Here is a 23196-nt window from a genome sequence, read left to right on the forward strand (position 1 = left end):
ACTTCTAGAAGATTCAGTTGTGGGAAGATTTACTTGGAAAGGAAGAGAATTAACATTTATACAGGGTGCGGCAAAAAGATCTGATGTATTTAAAATAAAAAAGAAACAAAAAAAATTAAAAGTGATAAAAAGTATTTTATTGGTTATTACAAAAGGGTGTTGATGTAAATTAATGGAAATAACATCAGTACAACTTATTCCACACATTTAAGACCTGAAGATAACGTCCTTTAAATGATGTCCTTCTTTGGCCAAGCATTCTTCAAGTCTTGCACTGAAGCTGTCGAACACCTTCTCTAACATTGCAGAAGGCAGGTTTGCAATTTCTTGGCTTATGGCTTCTTTTAGTTCGATCAGTTTGCGGGGTTTGTTTGTGTATACTCTTGCTTTAAGGAACCCCCACAGGAAAAATAACATATACTAAGGTCTGGGGAGCGAGCCGGCCATGCAATGTCCCCAAAACGCGATATGACTCGGCCACGAAACTTACTTATCAAGAAGTCCATCACCTCATTGGCTGTATGTGAAGTTGCCCCATCCTGCTGGAATAACATCCTCCGGCGCACTAAACGATTTCTCTGGAGTTCAGGGAGAAGGAAGTTTTTCAGCATCAGGAGGTAACGTTGCATTGACCGTAACGGTTCAACCACCCTCCTCAAAGAAGTATGGTCCGATCACACAACTTTTAGTTACACCACACCACACAGTAACCTTAGGACTATGCAGAGGACGTTCATGCAGTTCTTCAGGTTTTTGTAGGTGACCAATAGTGAAAGTTCTGTTTATTGACATAACCATCCAGATGAAAATGTGCCTCGTCGCTCATCATGACAATTTTGTCATCAGTCGTCAAATCAATCATTGTCTCTGCAAACGCTTGCCGATTTGCATAGTCAGTAGGCTTCAACTGCTGGACGATAGCCATCTTGTATGGGTGGAAATGCAGATCAAAACGCAATATTCGTCGTACCGAGCGGTCAGACATGCGTAAAACAGCAGCTTGTTTACGGGCCGGCCGCCAAGGACTGGCTTCCACCGCTTCTCTCACTCTATCGATATTCTCTGGTGTCCGGGCTGACTGGACGTCCAGTCGACTTACGTTTTAAGGCTGAACCGGTAGCTCTGAAGTTACTCACCCATAATATAATTGTGTTACGAGTTGGGACTCTTCCTCTGGGACCAACATTAAAACGTCTACGGAACTGCTGCTGAACAGCAATGCAGGAATCGCCGCTTTTAAAAAACGCCTCGACAACGAATGCACGATGCTCAGCCGACTACTGCTCCATGGCTACTGAAAATGTCCACATGTGGGCTCCTGAACGCGCTTATCCCCACCACCCCCCACCACTTACTCGCTCTACAGCACGGTGGCGAAAACAGTCAGATCATTTTGCCGCACCCTGTATTAAGAATGTAATAATTTCCGTAATATTATATCAGTAATAATGAATATGTTTTTATTTTACTTTTAAACCCATTATACAATAGAAATCAGTATTTTTAACAATATTATTAACTGAAATGTATCAAACAAAATGTCATACTTCTTGATATAACATATTTTATAATTAAAATAATCGCTTATGTGGACATTGGTCTTACTTTTTTTGATATCACTTTATGTTAACATATGTCTCTGGAAACTCGTAGATTTATTTAAGCTTGTCAACTTACTTTACTACTGATAATTTTTTTCAATACTGTTTAGTATTATTTATTTAGTTCTTTAATTGAAACTGAATGTTTTATGTAGAACCACCCTTTCAAAAAAACTCAAACTCAGTCAAGCTGTGGGGGGTAAATCCTATTGTATCAAACTTGATTTTATTAAGCAATGAGAAAAACAGTATTAATAACATTATCAAACTATTTTAGAATTAATAATAACTACTGTAATGTAACTTGGACATTGATTGCACTGATTTGATTCTGTTTAAATTCTATGTAATAATACATTAAAATATTAGTTAAATAACTTAATTGATTATTAGCCCTTTTACTGCTAATTTCGGTCTGACAGATGTTCAAAAACTGCATAAAACGCCATCGTCCAGTTTTCCTGATATTTTCAAATTAATATTAAAATAAATTACAAGTTTGAAATGCTACCCTCCAGTCCTGCTAAATGTTTAGTAATTATAAATAAAAAAGTTATTTTTGTAGTAATCTTCAAGTTAAGGATTCTTAGCTTTATTAAGTTCTCAACTTAAGTTGAGTTTTTTTATTTAGTATTTTAAGTCTATTTTAAGTATAAAGATCAAATGATCTTTATTAAAGTTATTTGTCTATATTACTTCTGCATTTGTACTTATGACTCGTAAAGGCTTGACTTGTAAAATTGTTGATCATTTTTTAAAATAACTTGTAATTTTTAGTATTCTGTTCAAGTTAGACAAGTGCATTTTTAGTTTATAAAATAATCAAGATTTACTAAAATTTTATTTTTTTGTAATGCCAACATTATATTTTAAGTTTTAATGTAGAACACTGTTTCTGATACTAATGATCTTTTAAATAATGAAACAAATAATAATCTTTACATGATTCTTAAATAATGATTAAATATACACTTTTAAAATTAGAACATTGCAGAATGTCTAAAACTGGGTTGCCTCTGGTGGAAAAGCTTGGTGGTTGGAAAAGCTTGGTGGTTCTGGAATTGGTTGTGAGAAAATCACCTGGCAAAAAGAGTTAAACTCATACCTGGAATCAGGTATACAGAGTGTAATGATAGTAAGTTTAGAGATTTTCTTCCATTGGATCCTACCTATAAATGATAAGGATCATCTACATGATCTGAGCATAATAAACCGTTATTAGTGCATTACTAGTGCATTACAATAAACTTGTCAATGATAAACTAAAAAATCCATGTCATAGATTTAAAATAATAGACAGAAGAGATAAGGATATTTTCCATATAACAATAACTGTATTGACCATTGTTGACACAATGAAAGAAATAAAATGAACAGTGTAGTATGATTCCTGGTTGAAATGTAAAATTACTGGATGAAACCCAAAAATTCAGTATTTAATGAGCAGCTAATAATACTGAATTTGATTGTTATGAGCATTAGTTTAAAAGGAAGGGATTCAGTTGTTTATAAATAATAGTAATGAATTTCCATAACAGTCTGGATACTATATCTAAGAAATTAAATAATGTTTTCCATAGAAATTATCCAACCTGTAATTGTGCATAATTATTTCTACTATTTGTCATTTAATATTTTAGCTCTTTTAGGATTCGCTGAACAATTTTCTTATAATTATACGCTTTTTTGTTTATTGTAAAATACATTTTATAGGATTTTTTCATATAAAATATAAAAAATAGCTTATTGTATCTATTTTGAATGTTTAAAACAGTACCATATGTTATAGCAAAATGCCTGCGTATAGATATTTAAAAAATGGTTTTTAATCCGATTAAATTAAATAAAATGTATGTTTTTCTACAAGTTCCAGTATTGGTTACAAACAAAATATGACACTGCATTGTGTTGTTAGCTACAGTCACAACAAAATAAATGTAAACACACAAATTAATATAGCCTTTTTATTACATGGTTCACATAGACTTGAAAAGTTAGGGAATAGGAAAAAAGGTCAGGGAAAACTTTCAATAGATCAGAAAAACATGTTAAAAGTAAAAATTCTGGGTTGTTATTTTAAAATGTTTTAATAATTTACTCTTTTCAAAACTTGCTCTTCTGAAAACCAATGCCTAAAGATTTAAGACTAATGCATAAATATTTTTATATAGTCTAATGATATATAGTCATGTTATAGAGAACACTATTAGTAGTCAATAAAAGTATAATATAAAACAAAGCCAATACTTTTTAGTTTAATATAGTTATGAATTTGTAATTAAAGCTCTACGAAATTAGTATTTAAAGCTTAGACATTTTGGGATTCACATGTCTCAAAACTCTAGGGTCCTTTATCTTGGAATTCAATTTTGTTTCAATTTTCATAGTAAAATCTTAGTAACAAAAGGGTAAACTACACTTGTAAATTTTTCATGTAATTCAATTATTTATTACATAATTACTATAAAAATGGTCATATCAAATTTAAATCTTCACAATTTATTAGTAGCAACGTGTATTTGTAAAATATTTTAAATTAGTGTAGCAATTTTGATATGGATATGATTTTTGTGCTTGTGTGGTAACTCTGGGCAAAGGTACACCACATCATTACTCAGGTCAAGACAAACACATTTCACCATATGAATCCATTTTCATCTCTGATGCTTAGTTTCCCATCAGTCTGTCTGTATTTTATTATAAAAGAATAATATATTAAAAACTAATAAATTCAATTAGACCAAATTTGGCTTAAATGTTTATGATGAAATGGACTTACTGATATTTTAAAATAGCGGCCATTAAAAAGTTTAAATTTTGACTACTTAAAAAACCATTAATGTTTTGCAAGAATTACAAGAACATTTCCTTGAGAGTTATATCACAATTTTAATACAAAATTGATTTAAATCAGATAATAAACAAGACATGGCTCACATTCAAGTTCTCAGGGAATAGCTAACAATACAAAAGTGAATAAATGGTAGATTTCTGGCAAAACATGAAAAATTCAGTTACATGTAGTTTTACTGCCTGTTTCAATAATAATGAATACTGTACATGAAAACGAGTTTGCAAGAAAGGGAGTCTGGGTTTCAAATGAATCGTTTTGGTGTTGAAACGCTTATTGTATTTGTGTTAAGCGTTTTCATGTAATTAGAAAAGATGATATTTTTAATTGACCATTTAACCGCCGAAAAGAGGTGTTATTTCAATTGCCTAAAATGACATTGACGACGAACAGCAAGCCGAGGCCGGGCACAGCAGCGGCATGGTTGGCGCGAACACAGTGGACCGAGGCGGGGTCGTGTTGGATGAGGTGGAGAGTGCGGGGAGGGGAGGTTGTGTAGCGGGAAGCGGGAGCGGTATCAGACAGAGATGGAGAGAAAAGAGAGCGAGCAGTAGATAGTGTAGAGTTGGACAACAAAGTTCGTCATGTCGTAGAAGTGGCAACGTCGCTGCCGGGTCTGCGGTGTTGCCATATCGCCGAACGGCATCACGAGCACATGTCCGGCTCCTTTCAATGTTTTCGGTGGGTTTCTCGTTATTGTTTTGACTAGTAATATATTGTATTATTACTCCAAATTAAGCCACCCACTTTTTCGCGTATTCTTATGTTTATTTTGATATCTACGACAATTTTTGTTTGTTTTTATTCTAACACTACACTTGTGTGTTAAGTAAACTATGAAGGGTAGTTTTATTGTTTTTCCCAATCGATTTGTTGTTTTGATTTGATGGATTTCTCAGTCTTAAACTCATCTAATTTTTCCAACTAACATGGAATCTTACGGTACCATGTTAGTTGGAAAAATGAATGTCTTCCAGCTAAATCAATATGCATTTAAGCGATTATACAGCGCGACTTCTAACTCAACCTACCTTTATTGGCAGGCCACTTTTCTTGGTCTTTAAATAGTATTTTATAAACATTATAAAAAAATACTAAAAATTGTTTAATTTGTCATAGCTATTTTTTAAAAGGCTGTAATTTTTATAATGCATAGTTACGTTTTTAAGGTACATAAATACTCGTTAGATAAATTCAAATATATATATATATATATATATATATATATATATATATATATATATATATTTGTTTCAGGAAATGTTTTGTTTGATGAAGAAAAAACTTCGAATTGCAACATGTTATATTGGAATAATTTATGTTTTATCAGGCTGGAAGTAGTATTACGTTACATAGCAAATATTTAAATTAGCAATTAAAAGCATTACATAATTTTTTTATGACAGATTTCACCATTCTAATGATCCAAAAAGCTCCAATTTCTTTGTATTCAAATATAAATTTCATTTACAAAGTTATATGCAATATTCAACTTTATTCAGAAAATTTATAATTTCAACTTACTATGCAATTACTGCAAACAAAATAGTTTATTCACAATGAGAATCAAAGTACCAATATAAAGACAAAAACTAGTGACAAAACAGACAATTGTAATAATATTTTTTTAAATCTAATGCAAATTCTTATATTTTTAGTGAGTTTTATTGCATCCTTATAACTTTGTATTAAAAGTCAAGAAAAATGACTTGCTGTACATACAAACATTGGTACTACTGATGAGATTGGCTAACAAATGTTCATTATGATGCTGGGTGAGAGTGATTAGCATTTGGCGGTGCATACTAAATGAGAGGTCATTTACATCAGTGCTTCCACTCTGATTACACTTATAGTTCTTATTTTATAAAATGTTTATATAATACGAATAGTAACTCCTTACACAACTGGTAGATCAATTATTGTGGAATATTACAAAGAAAAGAATGTTATATTTTATGCATTGTGGATTGGTTAATCAGTAACTGTGAACAAAGATTTAATTCTAATTACTTTGTGTAAAGTTTTTTGTAACACAAGAGTCCTTATAACAATATTCTGTATTCCCATTTCAATAACATAACACATTTTCAGTGTTGCTTTTTGTTTTTGATAATGGAAAAACTTTGAAAAAACAGGAATTTTTCTGGACATTAACTTTATTAAATTTTGCATCTGTTCAGTGATGCAAGAAATCTGTAACTCTACTTTTTGAGATTTGCAATCTTGTCTTGTTCAGGTGTATAACTAGCCTAATAAATAACTAATATCTAGATTAAAATAAATAAATCACACCAGAGTATTGTGACACGCATAAGTCAGGCATCACAACAACCGTATGTAACCTCATTCACTCTTTTCATTAAAATACGCAATTAATAAAAAAAAACTAATTACTGTATTGAAACCAAACTAAGAAATAAAGGTCACATATTACTAAATAGGTCTGAACTGAACGACCAACTACTGGAAACTGACCATATGCTAATATAAAAGAGCTGAAACAATATGCCAGTCAATCAGGGAACAGAGGAGGACCTTTTTTTGTTATTAGTTCATTCTAGATGAATTTTTCATAACCATACTTTGACTTCACATTGGTTTATTAGAGATTTTAATCTGTGTGATACTTGTTACCTTTTTAGTTCATTTTTCAGAATTGGCATCCTAATTTTGACTGATCAGATGTTCACTAATATAATATATGAAGCCTCGATTATTTTCTTTTTAAAGAAACAGAGTTTCCAATACACTATGATGTACTTATGATGGCTTAATTCCAATTCGTATGATGATCTTTGGGCCAATGTTGATGTGTTTTCTTTGTGATATTTTATCCTTATGTTTTATTTCTCTATATCTCCCCTACATATTCTGCCAACTAAATTTTACTTTAAACACAGTTTCTGAAATCTTGTGTGCCATTTTTAGATTTTGTTTTTACAAGACTATCAAAGAGTTTTGTATGTTTTAAACATAGTTCTAATTTACTCTCTGCCTACTTTTAGAATTTTCTCCAATTGTTTCGGCACATACAAGGGATTGTCATAAACACAAATTTATCTTTATTTTTTTACCGATTCAAGATTATGCACATGCTTATTACTGACAGAGGGTCTATATTCTGTCTAAGGTTCGATTCAACTTCCTTAATTTCTCCATTTCCCCATCTTTATCTGGATATAAGCTCTGTGCTCTATCAAATAAGAAGTGGGTCATTCCTTCATTGACAACTTTTTTTGATGGCTTTTGATTCATAGTTTAATATTGTTTTATACGTTTTCTTTCAAAAAGCTTAGTCTTAATGCCATCCTTATCTGTCTATTAACACACACACACATGCATTAAAAAAAGCTTGTTTTGGACAATTAATTATGTTTCCACTTTCATTGTAAGTTGGATAGAAGGAGAACATGATTGACATTATTTACAATGTTACGTTGTTTAGTTATCAATTGGTTGTTCAGTGCAGACCTATTGTGATCTATTCTTTTGTTTGGTTATAATTATAGGGAGTTTTTTTAGTAAATAATAAGTTCACGTTTTAGAGATAATGTGCATGGTGTTGATATACAACATATTTGTTGTGATGTTTTACTTATATATGATTTGTTTATGTATACTCTATTATGTTTTGTTTATTTCAATCTAGATTGTAGTTATATGTTGTCAGTTATTCCTTTGAAGAATAGATCAGAATGCAGGTCTTGAAACATAGTTCAGAAAGATCCTGTAAGTTTTTTCTTAACAAGTATTTCTGTTTATATATATATATATATATATATATATATATATATATATATTCGTATAATGCCTTGTTTTGTAATGTTCGAGAATATTGCACAGTTTGTTAATTGAGTTTTAATACAGAGTCCAAAAAGGATGAAGTATGTTAAAAATCTGAATAGTGATTTAGAATTACCGGTTAATTTGTATTATTTTTAAATAAGGTAAAAGTTACTTTGTTTGATCAGTTTTAAATGTTGGCAGTAATCTTGGATTTAATAATGTAATACTCGAATAACAGATTATATATACTTTTAAATTGTTTTTATTCTGAGTCCAATGTTGAAATCCTAGCTCAGTACCTTAGTCTTTTAGAACAGTTATTAACTTCTCAGTTGAGCTTCATTGAACCTTTAAATTTGATATCGTAAATTGAATAAGGAAATTATGACCATAAATTTGTTATAACAAAAATGGTGTTTAATTTTTCATTTATGTATATAATTTAAAGGCTATTAAAGCAAATATCAGCTCGAAGTAATATTTAAAAAAAAATCAGGATGACACCTACATAAAACTAACAATTATATATTTTAAAACTCATAATTATAAGAAACTTATTAAGTCACTTTTGAAAGAAGGTAGTTTTTTTTCCCAAGAATGTAATTTTTTATTTTCAAAATTTATGTGATGCTCAGAAACTAATGGTAATGAATTCATAGTCAATTTTCACCAGTATGAATCTCGTGATAAACACCTCATTTTTCACTTATTTCATTTAGGTATTAACTAATACATTATTTGGTTAGTTTCATGTTTCAGAAGCAACAAGGCTTTTGGATATAAAACCATTACAGATTCAAAACTTGCACAGTTTTTACCATTAAACTCAGAATATAAAAACCCAATTTAAAACGATTACACACAACCTACTATTTGTATGTGAAATACTAAACACTTAGTATAAGGTAGTGGATCCAAGTTGGCTGCCAATACTCAAAATTGGCAATAATGAAAGTAACCTCTATTTTATGAACACATACTAAGATTTAACTGGTAGTCTAATTCCTTATTGAGATTTTCTATGTATTCCATACTTTATGGACACACTGTATATAAAGGTAAGTACTTCATATAAAAAGGTTATTACTAACAGTAATGAAAGATTACTGGCAACTAACTTAATGAGCAGAAATCCCACCCTCATATTAAACTAGTTCTTTAAAAATTTGTTAATAAAATTATTTAAAAGCTAAAGTTATAACACTATATCACAGGACGTATATTGATCCGTAGAATAAAAGCTAGTTGCTCACCGCTTTTTTTTTATTCTTGTTTAAATTAACTGTCTATGTCTTTTCAGGTAGTTTATTCAAATATTTTAATTCCATATAAATATCACTTTTTTTGTTGACTCTAATTTAAGACTTTAAGAATAAAGCTTACCCTTATTTCTTAAGGTGTAACTATGTACATTTTCCCTGTGTTAATAAATAATATTTTTTACTTGAGGCAAATTTTGTTACTCAGGTCAATTACATTTTAGGCATGGTTAAATGAGAATTAACAACTTGAATACAATGTTATTTGATATAATTAGCCTTAAGTGATATTTGCAATTGTTTGTTCTAGCTCCAAACGTTCGTCGTGGAGATGGGCCCAGGACAGAGCTGCAATCGCCAGTCGCTGGTCATGGCTTCAGGCACAAATATCTGATCTCGAGTACCGTATCAGGCAGAATAATGACCTGAATAAACAATTAAGGACAGGCAAAGGTGGTGTGGTGCTTGGTGGTGATGATCCTCCTAGATTGAGTGATAGTGTGGTGGTGAACGGATATCATGGTGCGTTACCGGGAACAACCGCCAAGAGTGTGGATGACGAAATAGTGTACGGGAGTGCGTGTCGAACTAGGCCACTTATGCGGAGTTCGTTCCGGAAACGGAAGCTGTTTCGTACGTCCGGTCTTCACCTGACCTCCAAGAAAATAGCCAAAGCCTCAACTGTCCATTGCGGTTGTCACCCACCCCTTCCTAGTTGTGTACTGTGTACTGGCCGCCCTGATCCAACCCAGCCACACGAGGACATAGACCTTCTAACCCTTAATGAGAGGATAGCACTGCTGGACCCTGCGTTCCATCCAGTTCTTTCTTTCTTCGGTGGTAAGTTAACTCTTCAAATTAACCTTGGTATTACAATATCGCCATTAGTTTTTAAAGATTTGGCTACTCAATGGGTACCAACAAAATTAAAAGCAAAATTTAAATAACAATTATTTTAATAGAAATGTTCTGAACCTTTAGTGGATCAGAAATTAAACAATTTGCTCTATCACACAGGTATCTATGAAGGTTGGTGAGAAAGTAGCTAACGTGTTGAAATACAAATTTTTATTGTTATATGATTTCCTCATCATAATTTCAAGTCCATTTTTCTTTAAACATATTTGTTTAATAATATTTATTATATATTTCTCCATATATTGAGTGAATTGTTCCAATTGCGTATAGTTCCAATATTGTGCAGCAGAGAAATCCAGAAAGTTTCTTGTGGCTTGTGTTAGTCCTAGGTCTTGTGTTTATGTGGGCGAACATGATATGATCCTTGATAAATGCTTTCATTTAGGACTTTATACCAAATGCATTCACAGATTCAGAAAGAATTGTACTCTTAATAATATATCATTCAATATCTTATCAAAACAATTCAATGAATTATAAAATATTGGACAGGAGGTATTTTTACACTAAGCTCTGGTAATTCAATTAATTACATTTGTTTAAATCTGTGTAATGTAAATACCTTTTATGTATTTTTTACAAAACACAAGCGAGAAACATTAAAGTAGGCTATACTTAAAATTCACAAGTCCGTTACAAGGTTTTTTTTTTTTCTTCTTCTTGGGGCGGCCTACTGCCATGCACTTAAGCCTCAAGGGCCTTTTGCGCACCCCGGAAACACCATGAGGCCTACCAGTCTACAACTTCAGCAGTTCAACAAACCGCCGAAAACAACCTATCAAGACCTCCTGGGAAAACTCACCACCCCTGTTCAAGCTACCAAAGATGGCATGCCGCTCTCTTGCTATTGCAGGGCAATCAAAGAGCAGGTGCTCAGCAGTCTCCTCCTGCTCATTACACCTTCCACAGAGCGGATCCTCCTGAAGGATGCCAACTCTGTGTAGATGCTTCTTCAGGTGACCATGCCCCGTAATGAGACCAATGACCTTAGAAGACATTGATCTGTTTAATGAGAGAAGGTCCGAAGCCACCTTGGAGGAAGGTGACTGTAATACCATTCTACTCACTACTATTACTATTTGTGGAAGGGTTATATTACAAAGCTTATTGACTGTTATTACAGTATAATATATTTAAAGAAATACATAACAAAGCTACACATTCTATAGTACTTAACTTACTTTAAACATCCATTTCTGCTGTTGGGTACTCTTATTACATCTAATAGGGATGGTAAATATTTCTGTACCGGTGATTTTGGCACTATGATCAGTTTGGCACTGGTGGAACTGGTGCCAGTGTGACAGACAAACCAGCACCAGTGACTTCAGGTATAGCTAACTCTCAATTGAGTCTGTCTCTGAGCGTTTATTGTATAGTGTACCTACTGCTGTGCTGGTATCATTTTAATAACAGTTTGTTAGTTTCGTCCAACACAAATAATCCCCTTTGGTCTAATAAATAAACATTTGGCCTACTTTTGATGTGATTGTATGGATCTCTTCAGGCGAACATGACTCCAGATTCTAGGAGTCAAGTCTCTGACAGCTAGACATTCTAGATACTTCACTAAGAGGAGGATGAACTGGTGCTAAACTCAACATTCACATAGAATTAACCCTTTTCACTGTTATGAGTAAAAACTCTGTTACTCCACCATGCTTAGAGAGTGTCAGAAACATGTAGTGCAATCGATTGTGTACCTGATAAGACAATGAGAATACATAGTCAAGGTGTTTCAGATGTCAAATCAAATCAAATCAAATCATTTATTGTCAAGATGTAATGTACATACATATAACAACGTCAAATATTAGGCTAAAATAGTCTATTCTAAATTTTCTCTTAATACAGTATAAAAATCATTGACATGTACAGGCAAGATTTGAGTAACAATTTTTTTACACAGTTCTTAAAATTAGTTCTACTTAAGTCTTTTATAACTAAAGGCAATGCAATTGTACAGCTTAATTCCTTGATACTTAAAACTGGATTGGGTGCTTGAAAAATTACATTTTGTTAATACTAGGTTATTTCTATTACGTGTATAGTAACTATGGATATTACTATGGTTAGAGAGGTAGTTAAAGTTATCTTTTACATACAGGAGCACATATAATATATAAATAGAAGGCAGTGTTAAAATATTAAGTTTTATAAAAAGAGGTTTACAGTGTTCGCGGTTTTCCTACATTACATAGCAGCCTTACAGCTCTTTTTTGTAGAATAAATAGCTTGCTTGCAGCTTGTGAGTAACCCCACAAAACAATATCCCATAGGTTAGACAACTGTGGGACATAAGCATAGTATATCTGCAGCTGAAGGTCTGAGGAAATAACACCCTTTAGAGATCTAATTAAGAAAATGCCCCGAGCAATCTTTGAAGCAGCATAATCAATGTGAGTTTGCCATTTAAGATTAGACTGGATGTGTACTCCAAGAAACTTGAGACTGAAATCATTTTCATTGGGCCTATGAGCTAGTGTTATTTGTAAATCCTGGATTTTTTTGTTATTAACACATAACTTGTTAGCTGCACACCAATCGTTTATAATCGAAGTCTTAGAACCAACGAGTACTTTTACATTCAACGTTCTGATTTAGAGCTGACTGTAAGCCCCAGGTCATCAGCAAATAAATAAGTGCTTACACCGCTCTCGCCCAGATTAGAAGGCAAGTCATTTATATATGCAATAAATAGAGTTGGACCTAAAATGGAGCCTTGTGGAACTCCATAATTAACAGGGCGAGTTTTCAGAAATAGAACCATTTAAGTAAACATATTGACTCCTATTGGAGAGATATGACTTGAAAAAATTTACAGCAAGTTGACTGAAAACCATAGTAGCTCAACTTACTTATTAGGATCCTATGGTTCGACCGTGTCAAAGGCCTTGGAAAGGTCATAAGATCTAAAATTAACAGCATTTTTCAGTTCCAAACCCTCAAAACAGTCATTTACAAAAGACTGAACTGCATCAGTAGTGCTCCGTTTAGCCCGAAACCCAAACTGACAGTTACTAATTAACCCATTAGTTTCCAGATAATAAACTACCTGCTTGTGAAGTAGGCGTTTCCAAAACCTTTGACACAACTGGAATTATCGAAATCGGTCTATAGTTACAGATTTGATCTTTAGGCCCCTTCTTATGTACAGGAATATACTTTATTAACTTTCAATACATCAGGAAAAATGCCAGACTTAATACATTCATTAAATAGGTAAGTTAATACTTCACAAATATAGGCAGCACATAATTTCAAGATTGGAGCATTTACACCAAAACAGTCTAAGCATGTACTGTTATTTAAACTAATTATAGCTGCATAGACATCTTCAACTTTAAATTCAATAAAATTAAAATCAACATATGGAAGGGTCAAGTTGGAATACCTGTTAAGATAAAAAGAAAATGTATTATTACTAGTGGGGATATTATTACATGTATCTTCAACTGAACAAACAAAATAATTATTAAAACTATTGGGTTCCAGTGTCACAGAAGAACTCACTGATTTACTATTAGGTCTGGCTGTTTGATTTATTAAACCCCAAGCAGCTCTACTCTTATTTACAGCTTTGTCAATTACACCATTATTATAATTAAGTTTGGCCTTTCGGATTTCATTCTTATACACTGTTTTAAGTTTCTTGTACCTAGTTTTGAATTCAATGTTACTCTCTGAGTTGGTGTTATTAATTATATAATGTAGCTTATCTAATTCAGATTTTATTTTAACTAGGCTATCATGGTACCAGGAAACATTAATATTCTTACTTTTAAGTTTTTTAGTCTTAAGAGCATAGAACAGTTTAGTGCCCACATAAACAGATCTAGAAAGAGCTTGAACTTAGAATTTATATCAGATTCCAAACGGTATACATCATTCCAATTTATAAGCTTAAGATATGATAACAAAAATGAGGTACCAATGGCACAAATGGGTCTAAATTATTGACTTTTCTGAGACATCTGTGGCATTTTATACTCCAAGAACGCCTCGAAGAGGATGGCCAGATGATCGGAAGCAGCCGTGTGAATTACTGAGAGTGTTACTCTGTCTGGGTGAACAGTAGTCATAGATTGTCAATACAGCTACCCAAGGTTTGGTAATTCTAAGCAATATATGGGTCAACCTCGATTTTTCTCATATTACAATGTAATGTTCCAATAGTCAATTAGAAAAGGAAATGACTATAATTTCTTGCCGGAAAGCAGTTATAGGGAGCAGGCAACCGTCAGACGGTCATATATTGCTTAGAGTTACCTATTAGTGATCAGGGGCACTGACGTGATCTGGGATTCAAATTTGGAACTACTCGAGTTAATTTTTTTTCTAGAACAGCAAGCAGCGCGAAGCGCTGCGCAGCGGGCAGGCATCGTGCGTGATCCTTTTTTTTTATTAAAAAATTTCTGATAAATTGTTATTACATATTACAATATAATGTAGGTAAGGTAATGTATGTAAAACAATTTTAAACACATAATTACATGCTGGAAAGCAAAGTAAACCAATATAATCCGCCCAATACAAAATCTCCGTAAAAATCTGGTAAAGGAATCTGTGTCATTCCTTTGGCGTGAATCAATTCAGTATATACTAAGATCACACGCACGATGCTTGCCCGCTGCGCAGCGCTTCGCGCTGCTTGCTCTTTTAGAAAAAAAATTAACTCGAGTAGTTCCAAATTTGAAGCCCAGATCACGTCAGTGCCCCTGATCACTAATAGGTAATTCTCGCGGTTGCCTGCTCCCTATAACTGCTTTCCAGCAAGAAATTCTAGTCATTTCCCTTTCATTTCCTTTTCTAATTGACTATTGGAACATTATATTGTAATATGAGTTGCCTTCTCCCTATAACTGCTTTCCGGCAAGAAAATTCTAGTCATTTCCTTTTCTAATTGACTATTGGAACATTATATTGTAATATGAGAAAACTCGAGGTTGACCCATATATTGCTTAGAATTACCCAAGGTTTCACTATCACCAAGCCCTGGTCTAGTTATTTCTGAGACAGTGATATTAAGTCCAAAGCTATTGATCAAGTTGAGGAGTTCTTTTGTTTCCACATGGTTACTGAGAAAAGTTTACATTAAAAATCACCAGCAATAATTAGGTTCATTTTTTTGCCATTCAGTAGGGAAAAAATATCATGGAGTTTATCATAAAATAGACAAAAAGCTACTTGCTGGAGATCTATAAAAAGCTACCACTACTGTGTTGAAAGTAGGCAATACAATCGCTGCTAACTCACAGGTAAGTTCTTCCGAGAAACAAGATAATTTGTCAAATTTGATGACTTCAGTACCACTTTTAACACAAATAAAAATCCCACCGTGAGAATGTTTCTCTCTTGCAAAGAAATCAGCAACTTCATATCCAGGTATCACCAAGCTCTTCATGTCCGATGAGGATTAAACCAGTGTTCCGCAATACAAAGTACATCAGTCCATGTATTGGTTATTTAGAATGTCAATAAAAGGAAGCTTGTTGAAAATACTGCAAACATTCCAAAATAATAGTTTAAAATTAGGCCTGTAATTTATAACGTTAACTAGGTAACCTCGGTAGATTGTGTTGAATTTTACTTCGGAACTTGTTTGCACTGGCTGAAGCTACGTTATCAACATCTACAAAACTAAGCCGTTGAGTCATTTCTGTATTAAAGGGGTCAAAAACCTCCCGGTTTAAAGAACTGGATTCACCATCAATAAGTACACTGGAAAAACTCACTCTGTGATTTCTGTTTCATTACTACACCTTCCAGTGACTCTGAGCTTGGAGTAAGGACAGTGACACAGGTCATCTCGATGGAGTCAGATACATCGTGCAGCAGTGGGTTGCTCTACATAACCTTTACTTTCATTTTGTGTTGAAGGTGATTTCAACTCTGTCACCGGAGTGTTGCATGCACTTCTGGTCAACAGGGACTTGAGGCTCAGTGCTTTCATGTAGTACTTTGTAGATACTTCTAGCTAGCCATTGTTTCCCCCTGTAATTTAAATGTAAACCGTGCTGAGTGTGTAATTGTCTGTTAGCTGTACTAATTTTCACCAAAGACACACTAGAATATTTTTTTACTCAAAGCCTCCAGTGATTCGTTAGATGATTTAATTTCTTGGTTTATGCAGGACCAATCTTTCAAGTCATATCTAACAGGAAATCAACTAAGACTATTCTGTTTTTTTTATATTTTATTTAAAGATTCATTGATCAAAGTTATTGATTTCTCAGCTTCATTATGAGCTATGTCGTTAGACCCACATGCAATAACAAGAACATCCTCAGAACTCAGGTCCTCTCCGTCAATGTTTTTGTAGTTTTAATACTTGCCCAGCCAAACCTCCAGGCCTCACAAAACCAACCGCTTCAAATGAATCTTGACATTTGTTCAAATGAAAAGCTAAGTCACGACCATGACTGTCAGCACATATGAGCATTTTAGGCTTTTTTTTTTTTTAGTTTCTGTCCTTTTATGACTATGGAGAGTTTTTTCCTTTATTTCAGAGAATTCTTTAGTTTCTTGCTTCTCTAAGTTGGAAGCTTGTCTCAATTTAGAGTTAAGTGGAGTACTAGGTTTATCAGTAAAATCCTCAATTTCAGAGTCGTCAGATGCACAGTCATTTTTGCAACAGCTTGTAACGATTCTCGGAGATGAAGTCAGGCTCTCTTATTACCTTGTTTAATATTTGTATGTTGCTTGACTTATAATGTTTGGGTTTTATGCACTTTCTGCTGCCCATTTGTTACCTGTAGTATTTTTTTTAAGACTGGATATAACAGTTTTAAGCATCTGGAACTTTGAGCTTGTAAATCAGCTACTTTGTATTGTAAAGTTTCTTTATCTTGTTCCAGTACTGTTATGACAGTGTTCAAGTTCTTTATTTCTTCTTTACAAGACTTCAACTCCTGAAGGATAATGGTTGTTTGAAAGTCTCTATGTGGGGCTGCCTTAAGGGTGTCTTGCACTTTCGTGTTGTGTGTTTAGAGTTAAAAATCATTTGTTGCTTCACAGTCCATATTATTCCCAAGCTCAGTGTTACTTTCTAGTTCCACTTGAGCTACTATTTTGTCTGTTAGTTGTTTTTTTTCAGTTTTTAGTTTTTTTCTCAAGAGATGTTATTATTGAATTAAGTTGGCTTTCCTTGTTGCTATGCGTCCTGGCCATAATTTCCATCTCTTCTTTTTGTTGTTGAATTGTGTCCTCCAATTCTAGCTCAAGTACAGACTTTTGGTTTTTCATATCATACAACTCCTGCTTTAAGGTTTCATTTTCTCGCAGAATGGCACTGCCTAGTTCTGTCGCCAGTGACTGGTTACAGACATTGTCTTCATTACCAGAAGTAGAGTTTAACGAACTCGTATCTAACTTTTCATTGCAAGTCGGACAAATCCAGACTTGAATTTCTTTTGTCTGACATATTTTTTACATTTGAGTACGCCAAACCAGCACATTTAAAATGGATCCATTTCTTACATAAACCAGTACAAAAAATGGCTGCACTCCTGGCATTTTTGCACATACTCCACAGTCATTTATCCTAGATGTATCCATTATAAACTCAAAACAGAATACAATCAGGTTTTTCAGATTCTCTAAGAATTATTTACTTTAAAATGTATTTACTTATAAAAATAAAAAGATATCAGAGTACTGAATATTTTAAGATTTACTTGTAGCAGGATAGTTAAAGTAGAACAATGTTTTTTTTTATTATTTTTTTTTAACTTATTTAGGATATAACAATCCAACAATATTAGCTGTGAGATCAGTAGGAGAACTAGTTATTTCTTTCCAAACTGGCAATTCCTTATCAGCTAAGATAAACTTCAGAATGTTAGTCTGAGATAATAATGCTTGTCTGAGATAAGAATGGTCCTTGTTTGGAATGTGACCAGACAAGAATGTACAGGACTAGTTGTAAAAAGTCCAGTTGCAGATAACCCTAGACTGTCCCTTACTTATCACTAAATACTTTCCTTCAACTAAAACAACACTTCACTAGAATGACTAAATTTCAAAGGTATGTAAAAATAAAATAATTTTCTGTACAAATAACTTATTAAAAATATCGTCAAACCACTTAAAAATATCTCTCCAATGTCCACCAATTTACAAGTTACTAGTCCCTAGTGTTGAAGCGATATAAAGAGTTCTATTAAAGCTTCTTCTTCACTGACTTTTTTTGGATCTTCAGTCGATTGTAACTCCAGATTCCAGGAGTTAAGTCTATGAAATCAGATTCCAGACGCTGCAATAATAGGAAGGTGAACTGGAGCTAAACTCAACATTCACAATAATAGAGTAGTTATTTCTTAGTCCAAATAATTTACTTAACCACAAAGAAGTATAAAAGAAGCAATGGAAAAAGGTTTTAATGAAACAAACTTTGTCAGTGCCAACTATCGTCTGTACTGTTTTGATTGGAACTCTTCAGTGGCGCTGTAACCACATTGTTTGGCCAGAGATGCACGAGAAACCAATATTTCTTTGGTGCTGTTACTGAAGTCACCGATCTGACAGTCACTGGATCACACATACCTAATGTCGTATTATAATCCACAGAGCATAGAAAGAAATAAAACTGGGTTTATGTGAGTGGCAAGTGAAGCTAGGTTACAGCACTTTCGCCAATGTGGGGAGGAAATGCTTGAGAACCATCCACAACCAAGCATCGGACCTCACTATTTCACTACTATTACAAATTATTTAAGTTGCAACAGGAATAATTAATAAACAAAAAAGAACAAAATTCTGTATTTTATATATCTCATCAAAACAACAAGCAACTACTTATTAATTTTTCATATATTTTAAATCTATTCTGAGTCTCAGAAAAATTTGTAAAATTTGCACTGTACATTGTTTTGATTAATTACCAATACACATTAAGAAAAGCAAAAAGCTATCATATAGCATTAACAGGTTTGTTATTTTATCATTATTTTATTAGCATTAATACTGAGTAGTTTGTATTGCAGCGTGACCTGGACAACTGGACTATTCATGTATGGCTGCATCTCATTTCTAACCTTATTTACACCTTATTGTACCTTAATTACACAGTTTTTGAACAAATATTAAGAGTAAACGTTTCATTCAGGTCTTTTGCAACCATGTTCCCACTGACAAAAATCACCTAACCAAATTAAACTAAAACTTTTTCATAGATAGAGTTTTGTTACTAATGTTTAATTTATTTTAATTAAAATTAAAAACAAACTAGATCTTCAAAATGATCATCATGCCAATATACTTCCGTACACAAGTAAATTTCATAGTTTTATTTTTAAGTAGGCTATGTCTACAATCTTCTTGAAGACCATCACAATCAAGAATTGTAATAAAAATTATATATATATATACGAGGTGTGTTCAAAAATGTATTGCGAATTTTGAATTTTCACGGGTTACGTATATTCGAATTTCGATTTTTTTGTGGCGTTATGTTGATACATATGTCTCTCACTTATGTTGACAATTTCGGCCATTTTGAATGTTCAGTTAATTGTTGACAGCTGCTTTGCTTGCACGTGTTTTGGTTCGTCTTCGATTTTTACCTATTCAAAAAAATGGAACAAAGAACCTGTATCAAATTTTGTGTGAAAAACGAAATTAAGTGCGCGGATGCATTCTGAATGTTGACTGTGGCATACGGAGAAGCTACTTTGGACAAAAGCAACGTTTATCGGTGGTACAAAATGTTTTCAGAAGGCCGAGAAGATGTGAACGACGAAGAGCGTGCCGGACGCCCGAGCACTTCAACAACAGACGAAAAAATTGATGAAGTGAAGAAAATGGTATTGGCCAATTTTCGAATCACCGTTAGAGAAGTTGCCGAGGACCTATGCATATCGATTGGCTCGTGCCATTCGATTTTAATCGATAATTTGGGCATGAGACGGGTCACCGCAAAATTCGTACCAAAATTGCTCAATTTCGATCAAAAACAGCATCGCATGAACATTGCTAATGAGATGTTGGAATCTGTCCACGACGGCCCAAATTTGCTCCAGAGGGTGACGAATCGTGGGTTTATGGTTTTTATGTGGAAACCAAAGCTCAATCATCTTAATGGAAGCTGCCGCACGAACCAAGACCGAAAAAAGGACGCCAAGTTCGGTTGAATGTGAAAGTTTTGCTTACAGTTTTCTTCGATTGCAGGGGCGTGGTGCATCATATTAATAAGTACTTCAAAATGTAACATACTATATATTGATGTTAAAAAAACTACAGATTAAGTAAATTACATTAAAAAAATACAATTACTATTTCATGTTGAAAAGTTATTTACTAAACAAAAATCTTTTTTGATTTTTTTTTAATGTTTAGCACAGCATACTACTTTGCGAAACTAACTACTCAAAATGTGGCATTAAAATAATTGCTTTAATGAGTTTTATAGCATCCAAAAAGATTCCTTGTGTGCATTTTACATGTTTCTGACCTGCATTATAATTATTAAAGCTAAGAATATAAAAGAAAACACTAAGGGAAAGTCAAAACTATTTTGGTTGTTAGCAATAACAAAATAACGTGCATAAAGAGTGGCTCCCGTGAGTGAATAGCTAAAATTATCTGTAGTCTAGTGACAGCATTTATAAACAAATTAAGACAGCATGTCAATAAATTAATAGTGCCGTTTTTCTTTATTTATGCTAAAACCGTTTCCATTATATATAGCCTATAAATGGTTTGAATACCTAAGTCTGAACACATTTGTCACCGACTTCTGCCTCTGTCAAGTAAGCATAATACATATAGCTTTCTTTTGCAATATTCATATACTTTGCAAATTGCTAGTTTCTCCATACAACACAAGACCAAAAGTCTAGTAAGTTTTTGTTTTAGTTCTGAAATTTGATGTCTTATTTTTATTATTATTGGCTATTTACATTAGTTGAGCATCATGGTCAGATAACTCTGTAACTAGTCCACATATTTTAACCTGTGACACCAATATTAGTAAAAATATTAATAGAGTTATTTAGTATCAAGAGTAAGTCTTGTAGGAAAATTAACAAGCTTGAAGGTTAATTTGAATTTTTCTAACCTGTCATGAGCTCCAGATTCCTTTAACCCATTGCGGATCAATGACGAGCTGGGCTCGTCACACAGCGGCCAGGCCTAATGATGACGAGCTCAGGTCGCAAAAGCGGTCTGCTTTTAAGTTTTCCTTCAAATAGTTCTATTAATGTCTGATAGATTGGGCGATCGTCTTCACTTGTCAACTAAGAGTGTTTAACAACGGTCTACGTTTAGAGTTTTCAAAAGTTTTATAAATATCCTACAGATCGCAGTTGTATGTCGAAGTTGAAAAATCATTCATATGAGTTTACTCTCTGCTTTTTAGTGCTTCTGATTGGGTGTTTTCCTCAGTTGTTATTATAATTCTTTTGAGGGTAGTGACACAGAACTAAATGACGCAGACGTACATGTTGGCGGGTTTAGTCTAGACAATGGCCTGGATGTTGTAATCGCTTCGCCCGAGCCGCTTTATTTAGACTATGATTCAGACATCATCCCTGCCACCCCGGAACCTTGCTCGCGTGTTATCGTTCCTACATCACGGATACCCCAGCAGGCCCATGTTCCATCTGAACGAATACCTTCACAGCTGAATTTTCTAGTATACAATAGCGAGCGATACGATGTGGAGCACCATATTGCTGTTCGTTCGGCCGCTGACCGTAAAGTAATTCATGCCCGCACGCCAAAACAATACGATCCACAATGAGTTAAACATCTATGTTCGTATCTCCTGCCAAAATTACATTATCATATTTGTTACACTTAATATATCTAAATTATTTCAAGCTTATTCAAAAAACCATTATCATGCATTGAGCCAGGTGTTCTATATAATCCAACTATAATTATTAGTGAAGATTATCTAATATAACATCTACTGCACAGCTTTAAAATTCTTTTTCACTTACTACATCTGTTATTTCAGGAATATTTATACTGTACACAATCTTTTTCTCTAGTAAGAATCATAACTCCTCCTCCACCCCTAGCAATTTTTCAGCCAAAGAATGATTTTGTTACATCCTTATTTAATGTTGTATTACTTATATCAATATCCTGCAGTTTATGTTCAGAGAGAATAAGAAAGCCTGGTTTAACTTTGTCAAGGATTAATTCTAAATCAATTTTACGGGAGCTAAATTCTTGAATTATTTTGGTGTAAAATAGATAGTTTAGATTTAATTTGAAATTTATTTGATATTTAAGAGAGAACACAGAAGATATTTACATCAAGAAGTTTATTTAGGTTTGAAGTATAAGATGAAGTGGATTGTCTAAAAATCAGATTGATAATGTTGGCACATGATGGACTGGGTTGTGGTCTGTGGAGAGAAAACCGCTGCTGTTGGGTGTAACTGGGGGTGAATTGTCCTCTTTGGGGATGGTCATAAGGTCTGTAACAGTACTGGACTGTTGTTGGAGAACAGGGGAGGATTCTTGAAGGGGATACTGATCAATGACCTGACAAAATACTGGCTGAGACACTTGACAAAATAATTGAAGGGTAAGCCATTTTATAAGGGCCGGTTAGATTGTTGGTTGTAGTACCTGTACATCTTTGAAATTCTGTTAGTTCCTGATAAAATGATCAGGCCAAATTTGATCTCGAACATAACCCATCGTAGAATATATAAGTTTTTACAGCTTTCTTTCCCTGAACTCTTCTGTTAATTGCAGAAATGCAGCATTGTAGTCAGTCTTTTGATGATATTCTGGTTTAGTGATTACGCTAAAAACACAACA

At 33.4% G+C, this 23196-nt stretch overlaps 1 protein-coding gene across 2 annotated transcripts in view; it reads left to right on the forward strand.

Moving 5' to 3' along the window:
* Positions 1-23196, forward strand: part of LOC124371855 (KAT8 regulatory NSL complex subunit 1) — an 86884-nt gene that overhangs the window by 14013 nt on the left and 49675 nt on the right. For both annotated transcript variants that reach the window (XM_046830231.1, XM_046830225.1), the window contains exon 3: positions 9811-10340. In XM_046830231.1, the coding sequence (XP_046686187.1) occupies positions 9811-10340 (530 nt within the window). The remainder of the gene's footprint in view (positions 1-9810; positions 10341-23196) is intronic.

The sequence above is a fragment of the Homalodisca vitripennis genome, chromosome 1 (assembly GCF_021130785.1).
Source record: "Homalodisca vitripennis isolate AUS2020 chromosome 1, UT_GWSS_2.1, whole genome shotgun sequence".
Lineage (NCBI taxonomy): Eukaryota > Metazoa > Arthropoda > Insecta > Hemiptera > Cicadellidae > Homalodisca > Homalodisca vitripennis.